The 19,121-nt window shown below is 35.5% G+C and overlaps 1 protein-coding gene across 8 annotated transcripts in view; it reads left to right on the top strand.

Annotated features, from left to right (window-relative positions):
• The window catches only part of LOC127856446 (tubulin monoglutamylase TTLL4-like), an 87,989-nt gene that overhangs the window by 57,313 nt on the left and 11,555 nt on the right, over positions 1 to 19,121 (top strand). For 2 of the 8 annotated variants that reach the window (XR_008038034.1, XM_052392654.1), the window contains exons 15-19: positions 120 to 231; positions 1,270 to 1,480; positions 2,628 to 2,701; positions 4,304 to 4,404; positions 10,153 to 10,186. Coding sequence is in view for 7 of the 8 variants with exons in the window: in XM_052392654.1 (XP_052248614.1) it covers positions 120 to 231; positions 1,270 to 1,480; positions 2,628 to 2,701; positions 4,304 to 4,404; positions 10,153 to 10,186 (532 nt within the window). In the remaining variant the exon portion in view is untranslated. Of the gene's footprint in view, positions 1 to 119; positions 232 to 1,269; positions 1,481 to 2,627; positions 2,702 to 4,303; positions 4,405 to 5,026; positions 5,061 to 8,377; positions 8,483 to 10,152; positions 10,187 to 15,435; positions 15,464 to 17,096; positions 17,244 to 19,121 lie in introns of all 8 variants that reach the window. The other 6 variants (XM_052392660.1, XM_052392657.1, XM_052392656.1 and 3 more) reach the window with 5 other exon arrangements.

Raw genomic sequence — 19,121 nt, forward strand, 5'->3', positions numbered from 1 at the left:
TAGCTTTCAAATAATGCTAGATAGCTACAATACAATGCAAGAAAGCTATTATGTTAGTTAAAATGCATGATATGCTAAATATGTAGAACATTTTGGGATAAAAATTCATTAATTTTCAGCAATTATGTGCCACCCAATAATGTCTGCATGGACAAACGCTTGTTCAGTCAGCAACTCTCCCCAGATGAGAGAGCAAAGCATGCGTACTATAGCCAGCGGTATCAAGATGAGGTAAATATATAGTGTAATGTAGCCTATAATTACTTATTTTTAACCTGTTTATTTAAGCTTGATTATGCGATGAAAGCTTCAGACGCCATTGAGTCTGTTTCCTTGAAAGAACCAGTACTTGGTGTCTTTGGGGGGATATAAAAAGAATGCTCCCACAGTGGGGATCGAGCCCTTGATCCCGAGCACTTGACCCCCTGGTTGCCAGACGGACACCATACCTGTAGTAACTTATTGCTGTGTAACCTGTTTATATTGTTGACCTGCTTAAGTCAACGGTATAATGTCATGGTAAATATATATAGTGTTATGTAGCCTATCAGGAGGGTCATTTATAGTGGCATGTTATTCATTTCAAAACCCAGACTGATCTTTACAACATTGTAGTTCTAAATATTTATGAATTATTTGAATTTGGAGCAACTTATTCACACAGTTCTCAACATCTGATTGTACACCCTGCTACAACGTAGAGGGCAATATCCACGTACCTAAATTACCATAAACTTCTGTCTGTCTGTAGACCCAAAATTGTCCTGCAAAGTTAACATTCAAACCCGCATGTATTGTTCTTCATGCCATGTGAAGTTTTACAAGTGCAGTTGTGATAACTTATTTAAAATTGCGAAAGTTATGCCCCCTTTTTAGCAAGTAGAGCAGACTATACTGGATATACTGACGCCGGACGACGGGCATTGTTGTTATCTTTCGTTAACTATTTCAAAAGTTATGCAATTTTTTTAGCAAATAAAGGGGAAAAAACTTGACATATTGTCGTGCAAGTTCAATTGTTATTATCTCCTGTTAAAAAATTGCAAAAGTTATGTCCCTTTTTCAGCAAGTATAACAAACTATGCTGGACATCCCGATGATGTAAAGTTCCTCAAACCGGCATCTATTTTGCTCAGGATGTAAAGTTATGCAATTGCAATCGTTATTGTCTTTCCTTTAATATTGATAAATGAATTCCTTTTTTGTTTAAAATATAAGAAGTTATGTACTTTTTTAGTTTAAAATTGCAAAAGTTTTTTACCTTTTCAGCAAGTACAGCAGACGATACTGGACATCCTGACTCCGGACGATGTACGGTTCCTCACGGAGTCCATTGACGAGGACTCTAGGAAGGGTGGGTTTCAGAGGGTCTTTCCCACGCCTTCCACCCACAAATACCTCAAGTACTTCGAGACGCCCCGCTACTACAACCTGCTACTCAACCAGTGGGTGCAGCGATTCAATCGCATGGAGCAGAGGGGTAGGTATTTAGGACAGCAAATATATGACATTTATTTGAATATAATGGACCTCCAAAAACATGTTGCTTATTAAGTAACATGCTTTTTGGTCAAGAATCTTATTATCGATACGCTGGACATGTACAAATATGCTCAATCAATAACAACCACTGGATTACTGAAAGATTATTATTATTATTGCAACAATAACTTTCTTTTATTTTGTTGGATGACCAATCTAGGAATATCATACAAACTAATCACAATACAACTAATGACAATTCCTCAATTTTGTTTTCAAAATCAGAAATCCACTGTTCTTGTTTTGAAAGAGTCCTTTTTTGAGAAACCACGAAATGTCATGCTGATGAATATAAATAATTTAACAGTGTTAGACCTCCAAAGTTATGCTTCACATAAAAAAGCACTTGAAATGATTGAAGAGTGGTTTGTATTACCTTAAAGAAGTGAAACTGACAGAATGGGTGCCATAATAGTTTAATATTTATTTTCCCTTCAAAGTGTTGAAAGCTTTATGGTTATTGAGACACCTGAGTCTGTTCCTGGGTAGAACCATTACTTGGTGTCTTTGTACTATTAAATTGTAGGGTGGCATACAGCAGTCCAACTGTCTGTCCGGCATTCCGTTTTTTGCAGGTTTTTTACGCAACAATTTCCAATTTTCCGACTTTCCGATTTTGAGTTGATTTTTGGTGTGTGAGTATACCTATATGACTTACAGATGAAGTTTAAGTTTCATGCTAGGCCATTGATTTTTGGACGAAGTAATGGGCCTAGGAATTAGGAAATTTCTCTGCAATAAACCATATTCCGGAGGTTTTTTACGCAACCCCTTAGATATTAAGCTGATTTTTGGTATGTGAGTCTATCTACATGAATAACATATGAAGTGTGAGTTTCATTCCAGTCCATTGATTTTTGGCGAAGTTATGGGCCTTGGACTTGGACAATTTTCTCTAAAATAGCTGCTGTGCAGCTTCAAAGAGCAGTAGGGGGCATCGTGCTTCACAAACACAGGTCTTGTTTCTGGACCAAAAAAAAACAAAATTTTACCTCCCACCATAAAATCATTAAATAGCAACAAAACAAAATTTCATGCAAATAAATGTAAATGACTACAGCATTTGTTGCTTGATTATTTTCCAGGGATTGCTCTGCTCCAGTCTCTGTGCACGGAAGGCCTACATCTGGAGCTTTGTACGGAGAACCACAACCACCAGGTGCCCTACTGGAGGAAACTCTGCTTTAACCCTTTTCCCCATAAGAAGCAAAGTGAAAATGGCTTTTGCAACCAGCATAAAACCAGAACAGTCTGCGAGTAACTCGCAGTCTGTTCAGGTTTTATGCTGTTTGCTGGTCATCAGTAACTAAGAGTTGAAAATGAAGTCTTTGAAACTTGAATTTAGAAAGGAAGGTATTTAATTAAATTTAACTTTCTAAGGGACAACAAATGCGTCAAAATGCATACCTAAGCGGTAAAGGGTTAAGTTTACTATTTGAAGATTGTTTGCTTTAAGTTTGCTATTGGAAGAATTTTTTGCTTTAAGTTTGCTATCAGGAAACTCTGCCTATGGGTTGCTATTTGCTGAAGTGGTTTTGTTTTTTGTCAAATTTTGGGCCAAAATTCAGCCCTATTCCCTTACTCTAAAAGTATATATTTATCCTGATGACTGCCTAAAATTCCAAGTTTCCAAAGATTAACCTTTTCCTGACCTTAATGCAAGAACTGTTACATTGCATGCGTTCTTTCACCTGACCTTAATGCAAGAACTGTTACATTGCATGCGTTCTTAATGCAAGAACTGTTACATTGCATGCGTTCTTAATGCAAGAACTGTTACATTGCATGTGTTCTTAATGCAAGAACTGTTACATTGCATGCGTTCTTAATGCAAGAACTGTTACATTGCATGTGTTCTTAATGCAAGAACTGTTACATTGCATGCGTTTTTAATGCAAGAACTGTTACATTGCATGCGTTCTTTCAAAACTTGGCTCTATTCAATTCCATTTAGGAGGACTGTACAGAAAATGGTTTTTAGGGGATAGTAAATCGATCTAATGAAATAAAATGGTTACTGAGTTTTTACAATACTAGTGACTGGGATTTCATATGTTTGGTATCCAATGATGGAACGTTCCTAAATTTCTCCAAAGGAGCTAAGTACTTGTTCTACCCAGGAAAGGACTCCCGAGCTTCTCAATAAGCCTTTTGCTGTTCATGCAATCAAGCTCAAAATAAAAGGTATTAGCTGAACGCTTGCACATTGGGGATAAACCCGTTTCCTTTAGACGCCATGTTCACTGCACCATGGCAACTTAACAAAACTTTTTTGAATAGAAATGTTTTTCCAGGCTTCCATTGGGTAAACATTTTATTTAGCCACATTTTCCTTTCTATGGCAATTTTTTTTTTTTTTTATGCCCCCAGATCAAATGATCGGGGGAATATTGTTTTTGGCCGGTCTGTCATTCTGTCCCAAAACTTTAATCTTGGTTAAAGTTTTGCGATAACTTTTGCAATATTCAAGAAAGCAACTTGATATTTGTCATGCATGTGTATCTCATGGAGCTGCACATTTTGAGTGGTGAAAGGTCAAGGTCATCATTCAAGGTCAAAGGTCAAATAAATGGCTTCAAAGCGGCGCAATAGGGGACATTGTGTTTCTGACGAACACATCTCTTGTTTTGACTATTTTATTGGTTTTTATGAAGAAATTGTTGTAGCAAAGTATGAATTCCTTTAGCGAAATGTGTCAATATGTAGCCATTGGCCAATGGAAGAGTAAGGCCTGCTTTTAAAAGTACATGTTCTGTTTTAGTGGAACCCCCCGAACGCCACCTGCCACTCGTATCGGGGAGATCGTTTGCTAAGTGCCCCGGTCTCAAAACATTTGAAAGACGGCGAGGCATTGAAGTCCAGGTAAATAAAGACAGGAGCATTAATCATCTTGTTCCATTATTAGAAATGAGCAGAGCTCTGGGAAAACAAGTGTCTTCCTAGAAGAGCCTGCGCAGTCTGCACAGGCTAGTTAGGGATGACACTTTCCACTTTCATGAATTTTTTGTTTTAAGGCAGTGTCTTCTACACAGAAATCTAGTCAAGGTGGAAAGTGTTGTGCACTGGCTAATCTGGGACAAAACGTTGCGCACATTCAATAGGCTCCGTTTTCCCAGGGTGGGGCTCAAATTAAAAAACAATTAGGCCTGCTTTTGTTTATTAATTTTGCACTTTTACTGTAAATAAATCGGCCACTGTTATATTACATTGGGCTGCATCTTGAAATTTGCCATGTGGGGATATTTGGTGTTTTTAGCTTGTAAATGTTGTACTTTTAACATCAACGAAGTCCCCATGCATTTGCCTGCATTTTGAGACAAACAAAAGTATTTGTTTAACAAGTCAGCAATAGTTTTACTATTTAGCCTTTTATGTCTTCAAATGGCAGAAAGTGTAATTCTAGTTTAAAGCACATTATATGTGTGTAAACTAATTAAGTGTCATAATATAATGCTTACAGGTTTTTGATGGTTTTGTTTTCTAGCAGATGAAATGGAGCGTGTTTGTAATACAACATGGTAACAAAATGATGCGCTATTTTTTAGCTCACCTGAGCATAACATGCTCATGGTGAGCTTTTGTGATCGCCTTTTTTCCGTCGTCCGTTGTGCGACGTCAACATTTGCCTTGTTCACTCTCTAGAGGCCACATTTATTGTCCAATCTTCATGAAATTTGGTCAGAAGATTGGTTTCAATGATATCTTGGATGAGTTCGAAAATGGTTACGTTTGCTTGAAAAACATGGCTGCCAAGGGGCGGGGCATTTTTCGGCGTAAGCTGAATTAAGCCAGCTTTTCACCTCTCCTGACCTTTGTAAGTGTCCAATAAAATTCAAATAAAATTTTCCGCGGCTAGGTACGAATGAATACACTTCATTTATTCCATTGGCTGATTTGAGTATTCCACCAGAACATTGGAAACATATCCGCGTCTTTGTAACACTGTTTTACTGCATGAAACAATTTTATTTCTAATGAAAAGGCTTAATAGATAGAACAGTTTTACACTCAATTCTCGACATAAAAACAGTTTGTGCGTACACCTTTAATTTTCAGAGAATTACCAGCGCAACGCGTTTATATTTAAAGGCTATGTTCTCATATTTAGTACTTACTTCCATATTCTTGTCAACATGTTAACATGTAAAAGTATAAAGAGCAGTGGAAGCGAGGCCTCACTTTAATACATTGCATTTCAACCCGGGTCAATTCGCGGCCAGTGTATGAATGTCAGAGTTTATATACAGGTCATCTCCGGAGTTCGCGGCCAGTAAAATAATAGTTATATAATAAATACGCTATCCGTGAACTAGGTGACCTGGAATTTTCTTTAGACCAGAAATATGTAGATTCTTAATGTGTTTTCAACAAAACAATGATAAATATTATTTTTGATTAATTTAACAATAATTATTCCACCATATTGACCAATGTATTAAGCATGAGCGCGATGATTATCGATACTGTTAATAATCGAATCAAACCACTAAAACAGGTTTGTTCGAAGAACGCGCCTATAAATACGGATACTTCTTGTGTGGCCGGTTGACTCGTATGTTTTAATTTCACTTCCATTCTTCTTCTGGTTTTCTGTTTTGTATCTATAGGTTTATGACCAGCAATATGTAAAAATGTAAAATAAGCCGCGAAAACTCCGCGTAACATCCCGTACTGCGTGTGATGCAGCTAAGAACTGCACAGAAAAAAGACATTCGCTATCCTTGATCTCATTCATTGAACTATCAACGCCGTATATCTTTTTTAAAGATATTTCTTGTTCCTTATATGGCTAAAGTAAAATCTTGTTAACACTCTAGAGGCCACATTTATTGTCTGATCTTCATGAAACTTGGTCAGAAGATTCATCCCAAAAATATCTTGGACGAGTTCAAAAATGATGCCGGTTGGTTGAAAAACATGGCTGCCAGGAGGCGGGGCATTTTTCCTTATATGGCTAAAGTAAAATCTTGTTAACACTCTAGAGGCCACATTTATTGTCCTATCTAAATGAAACTTGGTCAGAAGATTCATCCCAATAATATCTTGGACGATTTCGAAAATGATGCCGGTTGGTTGAAAAACATGGCTGCCAGGGGGCGGGGCATTTTTCCTTATATGGCTATAGTAAAACCATGTTAACACTCTAGGGGCCACATTTATTTTCCGATCTTCGTGAAACTTGGTCAGAAGATTTGTCCCAATAATATCTTGTTATCTCAGGTGAGCAACTTTGGGCCTTTCAGGCCCTCTTGTTTTTGTTATCCTTCAAGTTTAGAATGTTAATGTTAAGCGTTAAGTTTGAATCTTGTTGTTAGCTCTTTCAGAGTAATTTAGTTGAGGTTTTTTTAGTTGTAATTGTTTACAATCTTAATGTAACAGGATGTATTATACCCCCTGCATCAAAGAAGAAGGGGGTTTATTGTACTCGCCATGGTTGCCAGTCTGTCTGTCTGTCCATTCCTAGAAACAAACTTCTCTCATAAAGATCTCTTACACTTTTCAATGTACAACATTCAATATTATCATAATCATATGTTCAAAAATTTCATTTTTTATTTCTAGAAAAAAATATTGTGACTTTCTAATGTGGCATTAGGGGTTTCTATTTCTACTTTAACAAGCTGTTGTTAATTTTTTAGAACATATCCTTCATTTTTAGCCATTTAAATGTCTTGATTGCCCCTCTTTACTGAAATACTTAATCAGGGCAATAGATTTGTATGCCCCAGAGGGAGGGCATATAGTGATCGGACCGTCCGTCTCTCTGTCTGTCTGTCTTTCCGTTACAATTTGCATTTAGGTTTCGCATTTAGGTTTCGAGAAATGCTCATAACTTCTATGGCGCTTCAGATAGCAACTTGATGTTTGGCATGCATGTGTATCTCATGGAGCTGCACATTTTGAGTGATAAAAGGTCAAGGTCATCCTTCAAGGTCAAAGTTCAAATATATGGCTTCAAAGCGGCGCAGAAGGGGGCATTGTATTTCTGACAAACACATCTCTTGTTTTCTGGGTTTTTTTTAGTGGCTCTTGCTCTTAGAATCCTGCTGTTTCAAAATGTTAAATTGCCATATTTTGTTATCTATTATACCAATTTCTAAAGTCATACTTTTTGTTTGTTTGTCCAATGTTCAAATGATATACTTTTGTTGACAAATGTTCAAATGACAAACTTTTGTTTGACCAATGTTCAAATTACTATCTTTTGTTTGACTATATTATGTTCAAATAACACTTTTGTTTGACCAATATTCAAATGACAAACTTTTGTTTGACCAATGTTCAAATGATATACTTTTGTTTGACCAATGTTCATTCGCTAAATTTTTGTTTGTCCAATGTTCAAATGACATACTTTTATTTGACCAATGCTCAAATGACAAACATTTGTTTGACCAATTTTCAAATTACAAACTTGTTTGACCATGTTCAAATGAAAAACTTTGTTTTAACCTATGTTCAATTGCTAAACTTTTGTTTTACCAACGTTCAAATGACATACTTTTGTTTTACAAATGTTCAAATGACATACTTTCGTTTGACCAATGTTTAGAAGATTTACTCTTGTTTGACAAATCAAAATGAAGATTTCAGTCTGTGCCTGTTTATAAAATGATAATTATATTTCAATTAAACGATAACCAGAACTTTTGTAATTAATATGAAAAATCGGCCATTGCCAAACAACGTCCTTCTCTTTTAAAAGTATCTTGAAGACTTGCTTCAAAGATTGGTTCCAAAATGACACAAAACTGCCAAGGTCCTATGAGATTTTCTCAGTTTCAATTATTAAAAAGTTTTCTGTAAGACGGATGAAGTCGCCATTTTTTTTCAGGCGCAAAAGTAGGGAAAGTAAACCAGAGAATACGAACACAAGTCTTCTGCATGATCATGATCGGGTAGGCTGGTATGTGCGCAGCCTACCAAATATATCAAAACAGTAAGAAATTCGTGTCTGGAAACTTTTTTGGGTCATGGAAGAGGGTAGTTTGTATATATCTTAACTGAGCTTTTATGATCTGTGGCCATAATGTATGCAGTTGATTTAGGTGTTTGGTGGTTGAGGGTCAATACTCAGTAAATCCTATTATGCTTTTTAAAAAAAATTAATTTTTATGTGATTCTGGTTTTTGAATACCATTTTGGTGTTGTTAGATAATTATACTTAATTGTGATAGTGGTAAAATGGTACTTTGGTTAGGTAAATGTTGCGTATTACTGACACCATTTTAACTAATAAGCCATAGGTGAAGTTTCAACAAATCATTACTGCAGCAGGTATTGTAAAGCCATTATTAGGTGAAAAGTTAATGAAATTGTTCCCTGCTTAAAGGGAGATCCTATTCCATATTGGACAGTTCGAGTTTGATCTTTCTGAAACACACAATAAAGTAGGTACATATAAAAAAAAAATTAAGAGCATTGTGTAGCATACAGTGCTATTTAGTTTTGAACTTATTTATTTTAGCTTCATTGCAAACAAGCCTAAGGCTTGTTTTAAACGCTTTCGAGTCTATGGGGGAGATCGAAGAACGCTCCCACAGTGGGGATGGAACCCGTGACCTCCAGGTCGCTAGGCGGACACCATATCCATTACACCACGGCGACCTAATACAGTGCTTTATTTGTCCCCCAGTTTTGTTTTTGCCCTGTCTGTTGGTTTGTTGGTTTGTTTGCGTCAAACTTTAACATTGGCCATAACTTTTGCAATATAAAAGATAGCAACTTGATATTTGGCATGCATGTGTATCTCATTTTGAGTGTTGAAAGGTCAAGGTCAACCTTCAAGGTCAAAGGTCCAATATATAGTTGGGGGACATAGTGTGTTGTTTTTTCACAAACACATCTTGTTGTACTTGTAACTAACTGGCAAACTCAACTTTGACACATCCAATATGGTACCTTAGCTGTGTACAAGTCCAAATATGTCACAGTATCATAGACTGGTACCTTAGCTGTGTACAAGTCCAAATATGTCACAGTATCATAGACAACACTTTAACATGACCATTATATTACATGTATTGTACATAAATGCTTGTTGACATCATTTAAAGTGCTGTTCATTAATTGATATAGTGATGTATTTCACTAGTTGAACTGAAAGTTTTGTTTCTGCTGAATATATGTTCATGAGATACAATAGTTTCATGTTTTATCTTGACTGAAATTAATTTGAACGTTTGTGAAAATTATTTTACCCTCCACAACGTTTTTTAGGGGGGTGTTCTGGAATTCACAGTGACATTGTCTAGCTAGCTTTGATATGCATTAAATGTAGGATATTTGTTGGATGGTGGAATTAATCAAATTTAATTCACGAGTGATCTTTAAAAAATATTTTGTTGTATAATTATGAGTGAATTAAAATAGATTTTCCACCAAATTCAACACATTTTCTGCTATTTTATGCTTACAAATGATTATATTTGTATTTTAACTGAAATAATGACGTCATATTTTCAGGAAAACGACGTCAATTCACAGTATAACAGTGAATAATATTGATAATAATCACTGTTAAATGATCTGTTTTAATTCACTAATATTTCTCTATAAACCACCGGATAGCATACAATAAAGTTTGTTTATTTGTTATTACCATATCAGACGCGAACGGACTTTTCATGGAAGTATAATGAAGGTAGGGGTAAATTTTGTCCTGTTATGATATCTATCATGTATATCATGTATCATTCGTCGTTTTGTCAGCTTAAAGAGGTGCAAGTGTTTTGTTTGTATCTATATTAACATTATGTTGAACTAGAAAAAGGTCAATTATTAAATCACTATTGATTTATTGCATCTTTCACTAATTTTGGACATGATTTATTGCATCTTTCACTAATTTTGGACATGATTTATTGCATCTTTCACTAATTTTGGACATGATTTATTGCATCTTTCACTAATTTTGGACATATGAGTGGGTTAGGGCTGTGTTTTGGACTGATAACCCTTTCCCACTCAGAAGCAAAGTGAAAATGGCTATGTACAAACAGCATAAAACTAGAACAGCCAGCGAGTATCTCGCAGTCTGTTCAGGGTTTTATGCTGTTTGCTGCTCATCAGTATCTAAGGATTGGAAATGAAGCCTTTAAAACTTGAATCCATTAAGAAAGGTCTTTATTTAAATCTAACTTTGTAAGGGACTACAAATGCTTCAAATATCGTGTCTTGAAGACTAATGGTGCAAAGTGGCTGTCCAGCTAACACCATGGTTGGTTCACTCGCTTCTCACCTAGACAACCTGGGTTCAATTCCCGTTACCGGCAGCATGTGAGTTTGGTTGATGGTCATCATACTGGACAGGTTGGGGTTAGTCACCATAATTGAAAAACTTTCAGTATCAATGAAAAAAAATGAAAAAATTCAGTATCAATGAAAAAATTGAAAAACTTTCAGTATTAAAGAAGAAGCTGGAAATTGCAGCTTGATTTCAAAATTCGCCCCAATTTTTGTGAGTGTAGTGAGTAAATTATGTGTGAGTGCTGGGGCCCACTCCGGGTCCACACATAATTCAGCCTCTGGTTTGGAAAGGATCTCATAGACTTCGAAATACACGCACTTGGTGCAAAGTTAGAGATTGTAACTTGAGTGGATTACTATAAGCGAACTTTTATTAAAGCGCTAGTGCTTAAACTGGGCGGATCTGTGAATGGAAGGGGTAGTAAGCTACATAAAAGTTTCTTGAATGTCACTTGAATGACGCATCAGTGTGATATATAAGCTCTGTGGGAGTTTATAACCATAAAATTAACTATTGTCAAGTGTTTTGGATATGGTAACTGACATGCAATCTCTTTAGTATATCTATGTATGATTAATGTTATATACAGCCAAAGCGGAACAAAAGTATTTCGCGATCCGCGGCGGCAAGGCGAAACGAGTCGATGCGGCGTCAGTTGTTGAAGCCGCGTCAGTATGCGGCGGCAAGTCCCATTTCGCCGCAAAACTTAGCATCTGTCCGCCGAGGCATGCCGCGATCCGCGACATGATGCCGAGTCGATGCGCATCATGAAATAAAAAATCTTTTTAAAATTATTAGTTATATGTAGTTAACAAATTTTGAAAGAACAATTATAATAATAATTAAAATCATAATAAATTTATTGTGCGCGGATTGTATTAGCATGTAAGCATAGTTAATGTGTCTGGCCAATTAAGTTTGTTTCCCGCCCGTAATGTATGTATTTCACACATAAACAAGGTCACGTAATTATGTTTTCGCACATACAAGTGGTCAAGGCTCCAGCATATGGTGGATTTATAAATTAATTGCATGTTGATTCTGCTATTATATTTTAGCTGAGAAAATAAGCAGTTTGAAGCCACATCAATAATCAAGACAGCGACGTATTTGTTGTTTTGTAAATTATCAGCTTATTATAAATATTGTTTGAATATGCGTATATAAACACGTTTTATTTTGTTCATATTATACAGTTAATATCGCTACTAGTTATCCAATAATCCCGTATATTCCAGTTTTAAAGCAAATGTTGGTAAATATTTACAATACACAAACATTCTCGATATTTCCTAAAGTATCAAATACATTTTGGCATTTGTTACTATTTATAGAGATGATGAAATAACGTCTAATGGGGGCGTTATTTTTCCACTGAACACGCCATTTATGCCTGACGTGATGTTCATGTATTTATACAACACAAAATACACCCAAACTTTGCAAACGACGTTCTACATGTCTGCATAATTTTCGCGCGCTTTTTATGAAACAAAGGATATTTTAGCACTGTTTATTTGACGCTAGAATTTGCCAAAGGACGCGTTAGCATTGAAATTCGGAAGTGTGTTTCGGATTACAAATTTACTAATGATAATCGAACGAAACATAAACAGTTGTGCGTAACTAATTCTACGCTACACATACATGTATGTACATGTAGGTGAATATCTTTTCACTCGATCCGCTGCGTACGTATGCGGCGGATTTACTCCGCGAAAGTACCCGAGGTTAATACAGACTCGGCGGCGTTGCGTGGATCGATGCCGAGTGCCATGGCAATACGCCGCGTGAACACACGATTCGGCCGCCGCGCTAATAATCTGGCCGTGGTGTAGCCGCGGATTATGTTTGTGCCGCTTTGGCTGTACTATAATAATGTGAAAATATATATTGGTTTGGTTAAGTATGTTATGTCAAGCAAACTATGAGGTGACCTTTTTCTAGTAGCATTGCTTTGACGTAAGGTGATTTGGTTTATTTTTGTACAAAGACTGTCCACTATTTTTGTTGTTGTTGTTACAGTTATTTGTGGTAATTATACTTATTAAATTGGGACAAAGAGATGTGATGACTAAATATATCCATGTATATGTTATAAGTTATGAATTTGTGTAGGTTGTATGCACCTAAAGTCTTTCTCTTGATAACACTAGCAGCAACTTTGTGGGAAAACTGGGCTTAATGCATGTGCTCTATTGTGTCATCCAAGATTAGCCTGTGCAATCTGCACAGGCTAATCAAGGATGACACTTTCCGCTGAAATTGGATTTTCATTTAGAAGAGAATTTCCTTCAACAAAAAATTCCATTAAAGCGGAAAGTGTCGTATTTGATTAGCCTAATCAGACTGCACAGGCTAATCGGGGAAGAGACTTTACTTCCATGCATTAATCCCCGTTTTCCCAAAGCTTGGCTTATCAACAACACATTTGCCCAGTAATTTCATTTTTAACATTATTGTCAGCAAATCGTCCGGCGCTTTATCCCCACTGAAGAGAGAATCTTTGCCTAGAAACTCTATGCAAAACCCCGCCACTCAAAATTCCACCCCGTTACGCTACACGCACTCCCCAATGCTTCCCAAGGACCCTGCCAGGGCAGAATCTCGGGAAAGTAAAAGAAAATCGCAAATGGTCCTTTACCGTCGCCGAATTATGCTTCTCAGCACGGTAAAAATTTGAAATTAAAAATAGTATGAAGAACATGCTTTTTTGTGACTTACATGATACGTACAGTTTGTGATCAATGCAATATTTTTCTTAGAGATTGTGTAAAGCGTACAAATTTTCAGTTTTACATGAATTTGCAATATATCTTATTCAGGGATATTCATATTTGTCTGCGAGATTGTGTAAAGCATGTAAAATTATCAGTTTTATTTGAATTATCAATATCTCTTATTTATTGATATTTCCTTTCTGTTAATTGTAATTACACTGCTGTTAATTGTAATTACACTTCTTTTAATCGTAATTACACTTCTGTTAATTGTAATTACACTGATATTATATAATTAATTAAAAAAAAAAATGTTATCAAAACATTTTTTTTTAAATAAAAGACACATTTTTGAATTCTGTTTTCTGCCATCAGACCTTCTCATCTATTGAAATACTTACCATGAAATGCAATATTGTTTTAGGTGACCAGCATTGATCTTTATGCGAAAAGAAACAAAAATTAGTAACCCTAGGTAACGATAATGAATTTTTATTACCCGACATGAAAGCATGTTTGTGTATTTTGATGGACAAGTTCGCGTATTTGAACTTGATTTTGTTTCTTCCAGTTTGCATGACTTGCATGGGAAGTGGTTGTAATGCTTTGAAATCTTGCTCGGCAGAATGGTCATTGTTTCATTATATGTTGAACATTGTTGAATAATTATCATAAAACTTTGTTCACATATCATAATTGGAGTTTGTTTTTTTGGACATTGTGTACACAATGTTTACGTATCATGTTGATATCAGTGTTTAGATACTGCAAGTATAATGTTATGTTTTCCAGCATTTGAAAAATGCATGAAAGCACTTTTGTTGACCTTTATAAAGTCATTTAAATAACGTTTCGGGTTTATTCAGGTATAATGATATAATTTTTATTATGAAAAAAAATTGAGATATCATTGTTTACATATTATGAACACATTGCAGATATGTCATAACGATATCATTGTTACATATTATGAAGAAATTTGAGATATGTCACAATTGTATAAATATTTTTATTATCATGCCTATTTGTGTTTTATAAAAATCGCAAGACAATCTTAAGATATCATTGGCACATTGTTGTCATAACAATATCAATGTTTTGATTGGTTGGCAATTTGAAGAACTTGTTGTCCATGTATCATGGACATATGCGTGAGATATTTTGATTTAAAACTAAAATAACTTAGATGCTTCATTGAGATATCCTGGTAACAGTGTTACCGTATGAACACACTGTTACATATCAAACAACCTCTTTTTGAAAGCATTATGATAATACTTCTTATAAATCATGGACACATTTTTAGTACCATAATGCTAACGCGGCTTATAAATCATATGGCAATTTCAAAATGGTATACTACAAAGTTATCTTACATAGCTTATTGAGATATCATATGATAACACAGTGCTCTCTAGAAACTCCGACAGCCGTCTATTTCACCGTTTACATTCAATCTAGACCCCGGCTACTTTTCCCAAACATAATTATAAATTGAAATAGGTTAAAAACACCCGTTTTATTGCTTCATCACGTCCTGCTACTTTGAAAACATAACTGGCTTTTCAAATTTTTCTGGAGAATACTGTGTTCAACAATGCTCCAATATCATAGAATTTGTGTTTACATATCCCAGTTATTAAACTGTTTGGATATCAGTGTAGTTATTATGCTCGAATAATATTTAACTCATAGAGCAACAGGTTGACCTATTATAACTTTTCATAATGTTTGTTTATATATAAATATCACTGGTAAAAGCTAGCCACGGGCATGGTTGGACAATGTGTGAGAAATATCCAAGAAAACAACCACCATGTTTTGTTACCGTGACAATCGAAAGAACAAAGAAAATGAAACAAAACATTTTCATATGAATAAGACACAAAATCCAACATTTTTTGTGCAATTTTCCACTTGTAGTGATGAAAGCTCAGGGAATTGAAACGAGGTAGGCCGGTAATGAGAATAATGATTTTGCATGTCTTTGAGGTTTTTTTCTATCTAATATGTACATCTCTGAACAAATTCTGGGCGAATTCCACTGAAAGTCAAAACATATAAAGGCTGATAAGCCACATTGACTTTCTCTGGATTGATTATTTTTATACGCTTATATTTATATACACCAAGCACAATTATGCTAAACACCCTCTACAAATTGCGCAATCATTCGAGCTGCTCTGGAAAACTCGAGCTAAAAGCATGTGCATAAACTGTTGTCAGAGAATATAGACTGAGCAGTTTTCACAGGCTAATCTTCAACAACACTCTTCGCTTTCACTGGATTTTTTTATGCTCCCCGAAAATGTATTTTGGGGGGAGCATATAGTCTCCGCTTTGTCTGTCCGTGCGTGTGTGCATCCGTACGTCCACAATTTTCGTGCGGGCTATTTCTCAGCAACTTATGACCGGAATTCAATGAAACTTTATGGGAAGCTTCACTACCAAGAGGAGATGTGCATATTATCAGTGGGTTCTGGTCGGATGATTTTTCACAGAGTTATGGCCCTTTGAAATTTTCTATAAAAAAATTATTGTTCCCCCAACTACTGTGCCCTCAAGACTTTCCTTTTATCTGAATATATAGTGCAATATTGTGACAAAAAAACAACCTTTTGGGAGCATCACCCGTCTCCGACGGTTTCTTGTGTTTAGAAGGAATTTCTTTTAAACAAAAAATTCCATAAATGAAGAAATGTATTTAACTTGTGTCGTCCCTGATAACCCTTTGCGGAATGCACACCCCTATCTGGGACAACAGTTCATGCAAATGCATTGAGCCCGGTCGTCCAGTCGCGCTGCTCATAATTTATTTGTGTCTGATTCACCGTTCTGTTGCTTGTGTATTCAATTTAGCTTGTATTATCCATTTACTTGTAAATATTCAATGATCTTGTGTTATACACAGATTCTGTTGCTTGTGTATTCAATTTAGCTTGTATTATCCATTTACTTGTAAATATTCAATGATCTTGTGTTATACACAGATTCTGTTGCTTGTGTATTCAATTTAGCTTGTATTTTCCATTTACTTGTACAGTCCATCCTTGTTATAAAGAATTTGGGGCTCATTAAAGCCCTTCCAAAAATGTTCTTATTTAATTTTGTTTGTATTTCATCCTGTAAAGATTAACTCAACGCTGAAGTATGCACTTTTCTTTCAAAAGTATCTGTTAATGATGTGCTTGCTAGCACATTTGTATATAACTGTGAACCATTTCCCTAAAAGTGCAGTTGTTAGCATTTTTGTTTATAATCTTTAACCATTTTCCGCCAAAAAATGGTTCTTTGCCTATTTGTATATGTTATGTAACCCTTATCCTCCCAAAAATGTTTGTCTATTTATAAAATATAACTTAAACGTATTGCCTATAAAATATAAAGGTCATCAGAGTATTTGTCTTCAACTTGGAAACTTTTCGCCTATAATTGCTGTAGTTAGCCTATTGGTATACAACTCATAACCTATGTCCAACTGTGAGCCTATGGTATAGTTGTGTGTTGGCTTATTACCCCCCCCCCCCCCTCCCCCCTCCCAATGTTCCCCTTTTCTCAGTCTCTCCTTCGTCTCATCTGCACAGGGCGATGCAGGTGAAACGCTCCACAGCGAACAAAGTCTTGCACCATCGGTCGAATAGTCAATCTAGCAGCGTTTCCTCAATTCATAATCTAGTCCTTACTCCACCCCCTGTTGATATTTTGACGCCCAAGGGAAAAGCGCCCAATAGGTATGTGATCACGGCTGGTGTGTGGAGGCAGTGTAACTGTATGGCGCTGTTAACGTTCTAATTTTCGTAACCGATTTTAACCAAATTTTTCTGACGATTTTTGTTTAACATAATACCATTTTGTATTAACACAATTCAAAATTTGCGTGAAATTAAAGGTGATTTACAGTGGCGTATTTAAAAAATGAATAAAGTGGATTAAGGTCTTATTTAGAGTGCTGTGTTGCTAATAATATGAGTGATGTTTTTTGTATTTTATTGTTATTGCTCTCATAAAGCTTCATGGCTTCTTTTTGAAATTTTAAATTGAATAATTTTTGCTGGTCAATCTACGTACAAAGCAAGTATGACGCAGGTTATGACACTGGCAAGTTTGTGTTCCCCACAGAAAATTCTGTATTATGCATCCTTGACAAGAGAGGTGAAGCGTCTCCAGTCCAAACAGGATTTCATGAATCTGTCATCTTTTAAGAGAGCAAGCTAGTGATGTTTATCAACTCTAGTATTATCACCTCTAGTGATGTGTATCTACTCTGTGGATGTTTTTCAACTTTGGTGATGTTTATTAAATTTGATGCTGTTAATTAATTATAGTGATGGTTATCACCTACAGTGATCTCTATCAATTCTGGTTATGTTATCAATGCTAGTAATGTTTATCACCTCTAGTGATGTTTATCTATTCTATTGATGTTTATCAATTCTAGTGATGCTTATCAATTCTAGTGATGTATATCAATTCTAGTGATGTTTATCACCTCTATGATGCTTATCAATTCTAGTGATGTTTATCACCTCTATGATGCTTATCAATTTTAGTGGTGTTTATCACCCACCTATATGATGCTTGTCAATTTTAGTGGTGTTTATCACCTCTATGACGCTTATCAAATCTTTTGATGTTTATCACCTATATGATGCTTATCAATTCTAGTGATGTTTATTAACTCTAGTGATGTTTATAAATTCTAGTGATGCTTATTAATTCTAGTGATGTTTATCACCTCTTGTGATGGTATCTACTCTGGGGATGTTTATTAAATTTGGTTATGCTTATTAACTCTAGTTATGCATCAACTCGAGTCATGTTTATCAACTCTAGTGATGTTTGTCAACTTTTGTAATGTTTATAAACTCTGGTTTAGTTCATCGACTCTAGTGATGTTTATTAATGGCAACTTGTATTGGTTCTGCTATGAAACAGAAATGTACAAATAACAAAACATGACCAGTACTAATTTTTTCTTAAAAATTCAGCAATATTCCAACACTGAAGGTTTGTTAATAAAAATTAATATCATAAATAATCATACCATTAGAAAATGGGTATGAATCATTCCTGTTTTGAAGCTTCAATTTTAGGTTTCGATGAATTCAATATAAACTGCAAAGCAAATAAACAATTTATTGAGGCATTACAATGGGGTTCCACTACGGAAAGTAAAGAGTTCTTTGTACAAAAAGTATTGGAACAACAAGGGTGGGCAACCATGGCCAAAATGTGAGTTTTTACTGCTGCATCTGTTTGAAATTACCCTCTGAAAAGTCTGTTGACTTCTGCAAACTGTCACTGATTAAAATTACCGTCTTAGAAGACTTTTTCCTTCTGACAACTGTCTGAAATTACCCTTTTAATAAAGACTGTTGCTTTCTGCCGACTGTAACTGAAATTACCCTCTCAAAAGATGTTTGACATCTGCAAAATGTTACTGTTGGAAATTACCCTCTCAAAGGGTTGACTTCTGCCGAATGTTACAATTTGAAATTACCCTTTCAATAGACTGTTTACTTTTACCAACTGTTACTGTTTGAAATTATATACCCTCTAAAAAGACTGTTGACTTGTGCCAAAGTTTTAAATTACCCACTCTGTTATTG

Source organism: Dreissena polymorpha, chromosome 13, assembly GCF_020536995.1.
Source record: "Dreissena polymorpha isolate Duluth1 chromosome 13, UMN_Dpol_1.0, whole genome shotgun sequence".
Classification (NCBI taxonomy): domain Eukaryota; kingdom Metazoa; phylum Mollusca; class Bivalvia; order Myida; family Dreissenidae; genus Dreissena; species Dreissena polymorpha.